The sequence below is a fragment of the Talpa occidentalis genome, unplaced genomic scaffold, assembly GCF_014898055.3.
Source record: "Talpa occidentalis isolate TD23 unplaced genomic scaffold, MPIMG_talOcc4v2.1 talOcc4.8, whole genome shotgun sequence".
NCBI classification, from domain to species: domain Eukaryota; kingdom Metazoa; phylum Chordata; class Mammalia; order Eulipotyphla; family Talpidae; genus Talpa; species Talpa occidentalis.
The window spans coordinates 20,371,981-20,383,982 of record NW_023605194.1 but is presented as its reverse complement, the minus strand read 5'-3'; the positions used below and the strand labels follow the sequence as shown (position 1 = coordinate 20,383,982).

Genomic DNA, 12,002 nt, shown 5'->3' with positions numbered 1-12,002 from the left:
GTCTATTGCTGGTGGTGGGATCCGGGTGGGTTCTCAGGTGAAGCCCCAATGGGAGGGCAGGAGCCCAGCAGGTACTTCTCCAGGACCCCAGTCCCTGCCTGTGGCTCAATCCAGGGATCTAGTCTTGGCACTGGGTAGCCCCAAAGTGGAGCTTGGTCTCATACCCCACCCACACAGCCCCATGTGCTACCCTTAAACTACATCACACCCTTCCCCTGAGCACCCCACTCACTGCACAGGAGCTCTCAGCTCTCAGTGCTCTTGTACATTCATGAAGTCAGTGGGGGCGAGGGAGGGGCGGACCCCAACCCACCCATTCACCCGCATTCACACAGGCTACACTGCGCCTGCCCAGCTGTGCACACCTCCCGCGCGGAGGCAGCCAACTGGTCTCATTTCCAGCAGCCACTTTCAGAGGCTAGAGCGGGGAAGGGCCAAGGGGAACCAAAGGCAGCTGAGAACCAGGGAGAAAGGTGGGCGGAGGAGGGCCTCGGCCCCTCCCAGCGTCAGCTCCCTCGCTGTTGTCTCATTAATCACAGCCCGCAGTCCAGTTGGGGATGCCTGGTGCCCAGAGGCGCTGCAGCCCTCAGGACAATGGGATTATTTCTAGGGGGAGAGGCCCCCTCGGGCAGGGGCTCAGGCGGCGGTGCCTCCTTTCCTCAATCCGTCCCTCGGCACCCGAGGAGCGCCTGCGGCGGCTGAGGACTGAAGACGGGTGGCAGCAGAGGGGATGCGGGTGGCGCACGGGTGGTAGGGCCTGGCCGGCCTAATTCAATTAGTTGGGCCGCTGCCGCCTGGGTGAAACTCGGGGCCCCACCGGGGCTGAGCTCCTGGCAGCTGCTCTTTGTGAACAGAACCCATGCATATGAATACAGTTCCTCCCCCTCCCTCCCCCAAAATTTGGCACCTGCGGCTCCCCCTCCCCTCTGAGAGAAGGCGCCCTTGGCCTCCCAGGAAAAGTTGGGAAACTGCGCGACTCCGTGCGGCTGCCCAGCGTGGCTGTCAGAGTGGGTGTGGATCCAGGGGGTGTTTCTTATCACCGCAGGTGGGTCTCTCTGAAAGCGAGTGTGCCTGTAGGTTAGCCATGCCCAGGGTGACCTGTCAGGTTGCGTGTGTGTGTGTGTGTGTGTGTGTGTGTGTGTGAGTGTGTGTGTGAACAGGAGGTTTTTGTTTTGGTTTAGACCTGGGCAGAGGGGAGTGAGCATGGCAGGGTGTGTCCGAGTGCCCGTGTGCAAGGGTGTGTAAAGAGGCAGCGTGAGCAGGAAAGGCAGCATGAGCAGTGTCTTCGTTTTGTGTGCAAGGGTGAGTGTGGACCTAGGGGCCTGGCTTGAAGGCGGTTTATATTCCAGCTGGATCGGGAAGCCTCCCGAGCGTCTCCAGCGACCATTGTGCCTGTGCAGTGTCGGTGTGGAACACACCCACCCCCACCCCCTGCTCCATTCGTTTCCCGTCTCACTGTCTGATAGACAAGGAGTGTGGAGAGTCCCTTTCAAAATAGAAATTCGTTTATTCAGAGGACAGTCCCAAATCCACCTTGGCTTTTTGAGGAGGGGAGGCTAGCCTGGGTTTTCCATTCCCAGCACAGCCTGGCCTTGGATCCTATGTCACCTGCACTTCCAAAGTGCAAACGAGCCCCAAGTCCTGAGTGACCAGCCCTGTAGGTACCCTCATGGCCAGAGTTCCCCGCCCCACGCCAGTCCTTCTACTCTTCTCCCTGGCCACAGCAGAGGGCTGAGCCCCCTGCGAGCCCGCTTATCCATCAAGGATTCACCACCTGCCCATCCTCTGAGATCAAACCTATTCTCCCATTTGGGTGAAGAATTGAAGTCTGGGTAGATCCGGCTACTGTCGGTTCGGCCTGCCCCATTTCGGTTTGACTGCGCTGGGAGTGGGAGGTGCCTCCTGCATGTGGACCAGGGAGGGAGCAGTCAACCCCGCCCCAGACATAGTTCCTGGGAGGAATGTTCTTAGAAGGCAGCAGGGGTCCTCAGAAGCCTGGTGGACTTGGGGTGGTACCCTCTCCTTCCCTGGACCCTCTGTGGCACAGACTAGAAATTGCCACACACACCCCCTCCAGGACCCATCTGGTGACTGAGTAGAACAGGGTAGACATTCATGATGGGGAGGCTGGGGCCAGCCCATTGCTCTGGGTTCCAGGATGAGTTGGGGTCCACTGGCATGCCTGGGTAGTGCTCTGGAACCAGAGCTGTCAGAAGATGGCAGGACCATCCACAGCCACGCCCCTCCCCCAAACCTTCTCTGAGCCCCACCCCTGGCTGACCCTTTCCTCTGTCCTGGTCTCCCGAGAGGTCACGGGTGGGCATCACTTCCCCAACCAGTGCTGGATGGTGGAACCTGAGGGTCCCTGGGCCTCCCTTGGGAGCCAGTTGGTCAGAGAGAGTCCTTGCTCCATGCAAGGGGCCAACATCTTCTGACAGAAAGGAACAGCTTCCTTTCAGTCAGAAGCTGAGAGAAGGTGCTCTGCAGGGGAGGGCTAGAAAAAAGCACCCCATCGCTCAGCAGGACCTGGAAGGAAGAGAACTGAGCTGGTCCCTACACCAGGTGACAGCTGAGGTGTGTTCTTTATCAGGGAGGCCATTCCCTGTTGGTTTGTGACTGTCAGGATGGGGTGGGGACACCTTTGGCTGGCCTTGGCCAAGCCCCAACCCTCCCACCCCCAGCCCTGAAAAAATCACTGAGACGCATGGCTGGAACAGCCTGATCTGCTGATTCCCTCCTTCCCCAACTTAGTCTCCCAGAGAACTCCCTCCCTCCCAGGGCTCCTCAGGTCTCTAAGTCCCTAAGTCACCACTGTGCCTGCCTCCTCCATGGAAGGGGGCATCTTTGGCCCCCTTTACTGAGGTAAGTGGGCAAGGCAGAGGGGCACCTTTGGTGTTGGGAATCCACACCCAGTGCCTCCACTGTGGACCCCTCGTGTTGTATACCCCCTTACACTTATCTCTGCAAAGTCCCCCCTCTCCTTGCTGTTGGGCTTAGGCTTTTTGCCCCTCCCCACACTCAACGACTCACATATGACCATTCCCCCAGTAACTGTGCAAGAAAATAAGACACCTCTCCCACAGATATACACACACACCATTAGCAGCACACATCATTATTATACTCACATGTTCCCACAGTGGCCGAGGGCTCCCTCACCCCATCACATGTGCCCATTACAGAGGGACAGCTGTGAAGACACCTGCCTTCATCCTGTTACAGAAAACACACTCACTTGCATTTGCACTGACACACGCATCCCGGCACAGACAAATTCGCTTTTGCTTGCGGTTGTATCCTAGTAGCCCAACACTGATGATACATAACGAAGGCTTGATAAGTATTTGCTGGGTAAATTTAAAAAACACTCCTAAAAGACACGCGCAGTCTATCTGCCCAGTTACTCTCACTGTCTCGCACACTTTCACACCTGGCTTTCCCCCTGTGGGTGCAGTCCCACAAACACAAAGTAATTAAGTTATCACACACCCCCCTAAGCTAAAGAACAACCCCTGGCCCAGGGGTCTTTCCCAGAGGGGGAGGCAACTGAGTGGGATCCAATGGGGCTTTCCCCTGGGACTAGGCCCTCCCTTTCCTCCTCCCCGGACCCTGGCCTCAGCCCCAGCTGCTCCTCTTTTAATTGGAGGCACTTCTTTATTCTGCAGGCGAGAGGGGTGATGGCACTTGGGGATGTTACCAGGTGGCCTCAGGGCTGGAACTCACCTAGATGCATACCAGATACTCCTGTAAGGCAAGGACCACATCTGCCAGTTTGGTATTGAAGAAACAGCTCGTAATGAATGGATTCAGAAAAGCAGCATTTGAGTGCAGTCTCTGTCCCTGTCTGGGGTTCTGTGCCTTGTTTTTCTCATCTGTGAAATGGAGACAACCAAAGCTGCAGCACTGGATAGCGGGCGGGTGAGGGGAGATAGTTACTGTGACTGGGGTGTCCGGGACTTCACTGGCGCTTCTTGAATGCTGCTTGCTTTCCCTCCCCTTCGCTCTCCTGACAGGGCTACCGTGAAGGCAGGCCAGCGCCAGGGAAACACAGAAACTGCACCAGAGCTCCATGCAGTGTCCCCTCCTTCTCAGAGTTCGGGCAGGCAGGCGGCTGTGAGGGTAGGGGGAAGGCGGAGTGTTTCTGGGTTGCTGGATTTTGATGAGAAGAGAATCCTGACCGTCTTAGTGGGCCAACTAGGCATCTGTGACCTCTGTCAACTTCAGGCTGGGCTAGCAAGTGCGGGGCTTCCCCCAGGTACTGCGGAGGACTGGAACCAGATCTGGGGAGTCCAAGAGGTGAGTGAGGCAGACGCAAAAGGGCTAGATCAGGCAGAGATGATAAGCCCTACGGACTGGAAAGGGGCATCTGGAGGGGGGATGAAGAAGGAAGGGGGACAGTGCTGGGAATACTCAAGACATTCCCTCCATGGGACAGAGAGTGGCAAAGAGAGTTATTCTTAGGATAACCCGTAAAGACAGGGTTTTAACTGAAGCTTGCATAACTGTGCTTAGACACAAATGTGACTTGTTAACCAAAAAAGGAGCAGAGTCATTGGTACCCAACCTCAAAGGAAGCTAAAGAGCTCCTCCCCGGAGTTTTCCGCTTCATAAGAAAAATAGCCCAGATTTGGGGATCCCGGATCAATCCTCTTCTGCCTGTGAGACTCTGGGCAAGTATGTTCAGAGTCTCCATTTTGGGTTTTCTCCTTGTTTCAGATGAGGTTCAACTAATGTACCATAAATTCAGCCCTTTAATTCAGCAGTTGTTAATATATTCACAAGGCGTATAACCATCACCTCTACCTTATTCCAGAATGTTTTTGTTACTTTAAATAGAGACTTTGCATCCATTTGCAGTCATTTTCCACTTCCCCATCTCCCCAACTCTGGTCAACCACCACCATACCTTCTGCCTCTGTAGATTCTCCTATTCGATCGTCCATATTAATAGAATCATACTGTGTTTGACCTTTTGTGCCTGGCTTCATTTACTTAGCAGAATGTTTTCTAGCTTCTTGCATGTTGTAGTATGAACCAGGACTTCTTCCCTCCAGGACTTCTTTATGGCTAAATATTATTCCACTGTATGGATATACCATGTTTTAATTTTCCATTTAGCAGATGAAGAACATTTAAATTGTTTCCACCTTTTGGCCATTATGAATAATACTGCCATGAATATTCATTCCATTTTCTTAATTATTAAAAAAATGATGATGCTTCTATGGAGTTGTCAGAAAAGTTGTGACATGTTTTTTCTATGTTTTTTTAAAGATTATTTATTTATGCATATAAGAACTGGGGTACAGGCCAGAGGTGGGGGGGGCGAGAGGATTCACCAGAGCCAGAGTGGGGAGCAGAACCTTTGGATCAGCTGAAATACACTGCTGAGGGGAGCAGCAGCAGGAGAGTCAGGAGAGGTCTGCTGCGCCATGTGGGTAGCTCCCTGGCTGGGGATCGGACTCATACTGCGGATTGCTTCATAGTGCTCATGCTTAAACCCTTGGGCCACCAGGGAGGCCCCTTCTATATTTTCTATGCAAAAATGTGTCATGACTTTTCTGGCACCCCAACATTGATTTCACAGTGTTGTTGTGAGTTTTAAATGAGATCATTGTGGTGTGGTGTCTGACACATAGTTTCTCAGTAAAATATAAAACATTTATGTTTATCTCTGCTTTAGTTCCCTTAAGATATGAGGAGGAAAGAGATGCATTCAGGACCAAACAACTTCCAAAGACAGATACCACGCGTAGGCAGAGGTATAGTACCTGGCTGGGTGGGTGGGGTGGAGAGAACTAGCCAGGGAGTGGAGCTCTTTCACGTGTCTGCTTAATGTTGGCAAATATCACCAACTTCACATCTGGCTTTGTCTTGAGTGGACCATTGTCCATCAGCCTGGAGCTCATACAGGGTTTTCCCTGTTTCTATGAGTTTCCCCCCATAGAAATGCACTTCCAACCCATAGCCAGGTTTCCAGGCTAACCCATAAAAGAAGCTGAATCCAGCTTCTCCATCATGATCGAGTCACTTAGCCTCTCTAAATTTTGGTTTCTTTGCATCTATAAAACAGGAATAATGCTCATCTCAAGTTATGGTAGAGTTAATTTTGTCCTTCACAACACTCATTAATTACCATTGGATTAATTATATTTGCCTGTTTATTTTCTAACTCCCTCTATAGAATGTAAGCTTCATGAGGGCAGGAGCTTTTTTTGGTAAAAGGTGAAAGATTCATGTGATCTGAAGAGAAAACAGTTAGGAGCTTTGTTTTGCTCACTGCTGTTTTTCCAATGACAAGAACAGTGTCTGATACATTGCAGATACTCAACAAATGCCTATTGAATAAGAACGTGCATTCATTCATTAGCCACCCAAGGGGACTATTTTTTGTGGGTTTGGGGCTACATTCCACAGTGGGGACAGAGATAAGTCATTCCCTGCCTCCAAGAAGATCTCTTCAAGTGGAGATAACAAACATGACCAATGCAAGTAGACTGTCATGAAACCTGATAAGTAGAATGTGAGTCACATTCTAGCATCTTGCCTGATAGAGACAGCCCTTCCCTAAAGGCCTGTTGAATCTGAAATAGACCAAGAATAGATCCCAAGTGATCTACCCTGAACCTTTCCCAGAGCATGGCTCCTGGGAGGGGGCAGACCCTTCCTTACTGAAGAGGGAAAGAGAGGAAGCAGGAAAAGGGAGTTTCCTCCCTCTCTCCTGGCTCTAAACCAGCCACTGGCAAAACTTTGAAAAGTTTGTCCTTTGAAAAGTAACTTCCCTGCTCTGGGTCCTACACCCCCACCCCTACTGTCTTAAGCCCCTAGGCCTCCCTCCCAAGATTCCAAAAGTTAGAAAATAACTCCTCTCCCTCCCCACAGCCCAAAGGTTTCTTGCTGGAAATAGCCATCTCTGGACTGGTTGCTACACAGAAAGTGATCTGAATGAATTGATTCACATCTTGTGGGATGTTTTTCTTGAGGCTTGTGTTTATTTAAAAGGAAAGGGCCACCTTGAGGCATGGGTGCCCTGGCAGCAGCCCCCAAGCCAACTCCTTCCACTTTCAGAAAGTCTTCCTAACCTCAGTTTCTCTAAAAAGCCTGAGTTGGATGGTTGTTAATTTTTTTCACTAACATTTAGCCAAAACATAGGCCCATTTTAAAAAGAAGGACAAGCCTGAACTCACCTTCCTGCCTCAGGGGCCTGGGCTCCATACCTGGGGAGTAGGCAGCCTTCTACTTCCGAACAAGCCAGACTTGAAGTTTGGAGTAAATCCTCTGGTTGACGGACAGGTGTTTCCCAGCAGAGCCCTTGGGGGAGATTCTCCAAAGGCCAAGGACACCCCTTCCCCGCAGGCCTGGAGGGCTGGACTCTGTTGGCCCAATTCAAAATGAGGGGCGGCTCCTGCCAGGCTGCAGGAGGGCTCTGACCTCCCCCTCCTTGGGTCCGTCTGTCCTTCTCTGGGAATAGCCGCCTCCTGTTTTTTTTTTTGTTTGTTTGTTTTTGTTTTTCCTTTTTCCTTTTACATCTCTCTTTCTCTTCCTGAACAACTACTCTGAGCCTCGGCCTCCGTCCCTCTGTCTCTGGCTCCTGCATCTGTCTGGGCTCCGGGCCTCCCTCTCCCCCTCGCTGCCCCTCCCCTGCGCTGTCATTCACCCCGCTCTTCTCAGCGCGCAGCCAATGGAGAGACCCGGCCGGAACGCCGAGGCTCGCTTGCACCGGGCTTTTTCGCCCGGTGATTGATGTCCCAGAGTCAACAGCGAGCGAGCGAGCAGCCGGAGAAGGGAAGGAGCAGCCGGAGAAGAGAAGAATACGGCGCCCCCTCTTCTCCCCCCTACTTTAGCCCTTCTGCGCACTTCGCCTCCAAGTCTCGGCGCAGCCAGGAGCCGCAGCCGCCTCCGCGCCCCTGCGCGCTGCCCCCGAGCCAAGCACAGAGCGCGCCGCCGCCCGGGCCCCCCCCGCGGGGCCGGGGCCAGCATGGAGCACCTGGGGCCGCACCACCTCCACCCGGGCCACGCGGAGCCCATCAGCTTCGGAATCGACCAGATCCTCAACAGCCCGGACCAGGGCGGCTGCATGGGGCCGGCCTCGCGCCTCCAGGACGGAGAATACGGCCTCGGCTGTTTGGTTGGAGGCGCCTATGCTTACAGCGGCGCGGGCCCCGCGGCCGGGCCGGGGGCCGGGGGCGCAGGGGCCTATGGCACCGGCGGCCCGGGCGGCCCGGGCGGCCCGGCGGGCGGCGGCGGAGCCTGCAGCATGGGCCCGCTGGCCGGCTCCTACAACGTGAACATGGCCTTGGCGGGCGGGCCGGGTCCCGGCGGCGGCGGCGGGGGTCCCGGCGGCGGCGGGGGGGCGCTGAGCGCCGCGGGGGTGATCCGGGTGCCGGCGCACAGGCCGCTCGCAGGAGCGGTGGCCCACCCGCAGCCTCTGGCTACCGGCTTGCCCACGGTGCCCTCTGTGCCTGCCGTGCCGGGCGTCAACAACCTCACCGGCCTCACCTTCCCCTGGATGGAGAGTAACCGCAGATACACAAAGGACAGGTTCACAGGTGAGTCCGGCCCGCGCGCGCCCCGGCTGGCCGCGGCCCGGGCTCTGCGCTCCCCTGCCCTGCCCTGCGGCTCCCGCAAGCAGCCCCTCTGCGCGCCAGGCGGCCCGCGAGGTCAGCGGCCCCGCACCTCTCCGCGTTCCCGGAATCGCCATGCTCGAGCAGCCCCAGCCCGGGCCCCGCTCCGGCTCCTCCGCAGGACTCCGGTTCTGAGAGGCGCTCCTCGCTCGCTCCTCGCTCCCCTCTCCCCAGGCCCAGTGAGCTGGAGGGGAGCGGGGTGTCGTTTGGGGGCAGCCTTCTTCGGCTGGGCTTCGGAGGCTCGGGAATCGCGGGGAACCGGGCGCGGTGTGCACAAACTGTTTCTTCCGCCGGGCCGAGGGGGCGAGCCCTGGAGTCAGACGCCAGGAAAGGTCAGGTCCCCACCTCCCCTCCCCGCACACGCCGCGCGCCGCCACAGCCGCCACTGCCTTCCCGCTCGGCGCGCGGAGCGCCCGTGGCCCTCGCGCCGCCCGGCCCTGCAGGGACCCCGAGCGCGGCGCAGGCAGCGGGGCCGGCGGGCCCTTCCTCCGGGCGGCGGGCTCCGTCTGGGTCGGCGGCCGCGTGAGGCTAAGCGGCTTCTGCATTTTCGCTCTGTCCCAAACGGCGTCCTCCCCGCGCCCCCGCCCAGCCCTGTTCCCGCCGGGTGAATAATGCACGGGCCGCGCCAGCGATCGATCCGCGGCCGAGGACAACTCCTGGGACAATTACGCATTCGGCGGCGGCGGACTGCCGCGCTCGCTGCCCGCCCGCTCCGCTCCTCGCTCCGCTCGCCCGGCCCCTCCGCTCCCGCTTCCGCCGGGGGAACTCGGCTCTAACTCGGGCGCGGGGCCCCGTCCGTCCCCGCCCCACGTCCCGGTGCCCTGAGTGTCCCCGACCTGAGGCTGCGGTCTTCCCGCCGCCGGGTCAGCCCCAGGCCCCCTGGAAACCCGGCACGAATTTAACTTGAGCCCGCAGCCCGGGTTCAGGGAACAGAGGCGGGAGGCACAGGCCGCGCCGGACCGAGCGTGGGACTCTCATGGGGCTCGGGCTCCAGGGCCTAGCAAGGAAGGGGGTTAGCCAGATCCCAAGCTAGGCGACCCCAAGACACCACAGTGCCCCCTACCCCCGTTCCAGTTTTGCTGGCCCCGTCTCTGGGGCTGTGGCATGAGTTGAGGGGGCAGGGAGAGAAGGAGGCAGAGGCCGGTCATTCCCAAGGCCTCCAGGAAGGAGGCACTCAAGGGGCCCCTGTGCCCCAACCCAAGTCTGAGGCCTGGAAGGCAAGGCCTGTGCCCAACTCACTCACACCTCACCCAGGCCAGGCCAGTTTTGAAGGGCTCTGATGGAGCCCCCAGCCTGGAGCCGGCTGGTCCTGGGTCTGTGATCAAAGTTCCTTCAGGTAGGGCCTATCTAAGCCGGCCACGAGTCCCCACCCCCAATCCTGCTTCAGGCTTAAAGAAGATTCTGAGGGAATGTATGGCTGTCACCTCGTGTCACCACTTGTGGCCCTGTGTCCTGTGTGTGCCTGCCTCTGTACCTGTGCCTCTGTTTGTGTACATCAGCCTGCTTTGTTGGGACGTATAAATCTACACTTTGCCCCACTCATGTGGGACGCGTCTGTGTATGTTGCTGCGTGATGGAGGCTTAGAGGTCAGGACCCAGAGTCGGGGGGGTGGGAGGGCCTTGAGCAAGATGGCCTCTTACTCTCTGTCCCCTTCTTTTGAGGCCGGTGGCCTGGGACTTAGGGGGTGGGGAGGAGCTGTGATCTCTAAGCTCCCCTCAAGCATGCCGCTTCAGGAGGCCTGGGAGGCCATAAGGCTGTGTCTGGTTGGGCATGTGGGAGCCTGGGGCTAGGGAGGCCTCTGTGGTAGTAGCGGTGGCGGCGCGGCGTCGGCCTGGCGGGCAGGAGGGGGCCATTTTCCGCCGCGGGCTTGGCGCTGAGGGCTGCCGGCAGGACCGCGGCCCTGCTCCTGGGGTCTAGCCGCTGCGCTCGCAGACTCGCGGGGCATCGGGCCTGGGACGCCTCCTGACGCTCTGCTGCTTGCCTCTGCCGTCTGTCTGTCTCCCGCTCCAGTGGCCCTCTCACCCTTCACTGTAACACGCCGTATAGGTCACCCCTATCAGAACCGGACGCCCCCCAAGAAGAAGAAGCCGCGCACGTCTTTCACGCGCCTGCAGATCTGCGAGCTGGAGAAGCGCTTCCACCGCCAGAAGTACCTGGCCTCGGCCGAGCGCGCCGCCCTGGCCAAGGCACTCAAAATGACCGACGCGCAGGTCAAAACCTGGTTCCAGAACCGGCGGACTAAGTGGAGGTGAGCGCGCGGGGCGGGCGCGGCCGCGGTTAGTGCAGGCTCGGGCCGCTGGCGGCCGGGGCCTCTCCTGGGGCGCGCACGCTACCTCGGCTCTCCAGTTTGCGATCCGTTCAGAGGAGCCGGCCGCTCCTGCGAAACTCGCGGGAAGTGGAAAGCAACCGTGGCCGATGATCGCGATGCGCCCGGACAGCCCTGACTCTGTGCAACTTGAGGTTTCATAGCTTTCTGGCTGGCACCCACAGTGCTGGGTAGGCGCCGTTGGTGTATCCTGCCGCACAGAGAAACAGCCAGGTAGAGCAGTCTATGCAGTCCTTGCAGTGGGGAACCAGTGAGTCCTGAGCTGGGGGATTTGTTTGCGCAAATTCGAACTTACCGAGAAGCCTCTTCTATCCCTGAGACTGGAGGCAGGCTTGTTCCTGCGCCCCCGGCAGGGCGCCCGGCAGGACTCCTGGGCCCCAGACCTCTGGTCTGGGCCGTGTGGACTCCTTCCTCCTCAGACACTGGCCTTTGCTCCCCAGTTCCCCACCCTGGAGGCGGAAAATCAATCCGCACCGGCTGCAGCGGGGATTTCGCGGGTCCCAGTGAAAGGGGGATCAATTAGGAGCAGATGGGTGTGTGTGTGCGTGAGAGAGAGACATTCCCCATCTCCAGTCACAAATCCACAACTATCCTTATTACACAATCATCTCCCCCAACACACACACACACACACACCCCTCAACCCTTCGCCCTTAGGTATATAATGATTCCCACACACTCCTAGGCAACCTTATCCTCCACGCGCAGAGCGGCTTCCTGGGACCACACTCCTGCACACACACGCACACACGCACACACCGTACCCTCCCGCACATCTGGCCCACAAACTTGGTTCCACACACGCCAAGAGTTCCTCGCTAGCTCAGGCCTCAGGGGGGAGCAGGAGAGAGTCTGGGCGAAGTCACGGCGCCGGGCAGGGTGGACCTGGGGCCGGAGGAAGGAATCGGAGTTTCCTCTTTTTCTGAATGAAGGCGAGGAATCTGCCCGGGATTCCGCATATTGGCCACAAAGGAAGCCAGTGCCCCAAGAGTTTGCTACCCAGCCCCTCCCTACATTCCTGCCGCTGGTGAGGAGGTGAGGAACTGGTTTC

At 57.6% G+C, this 12,002-nt stretch overlaps 1 protein-coding gene across 1 annotated transcript; it reads left to right on the top strand.

The window, feature by feature from the left end:
- Positions 1-7,508: 7,508 nt before the first annotated feature.
- On the top strand, positions 7,509-10,877 carry TLX1 (T cell leukemia homeobox 1). The gene is made up of 2 exons (XM_037497059.2): positions 7,509-8,549; positions 10,672-10,877. Exons 1-2 carry the CDS (start codon positions 7,979-7,981, stop codon positions 10,875-10,877), a joined length of 777 nt encoding a protein of 258 aa, XP_037352956.2. The 5' UTR covers positions 7,509-7,978.
- Positions 10,878-12,002: the final 1,125 nt, after the last annotated feature.

What these genes read in the sequence shown, in the direction of transcription:
- TLX1 (XM_037497059.2), top strand. Translation starts at nt 7,979, where the DNA reads ATGGAGCACCTGGGGCCGCACCACCTCCACCCGGGCCACGCGGAGCCC. An exon ending in CACAAAGGACAGGTTCACAG is followed by an intron (nt 8,550 to 10,671) that starts GTGAGTCCGGCC and finishes CACGCCGTATAG; the next exon opens with GTCACCCCTATCAGAACCGG.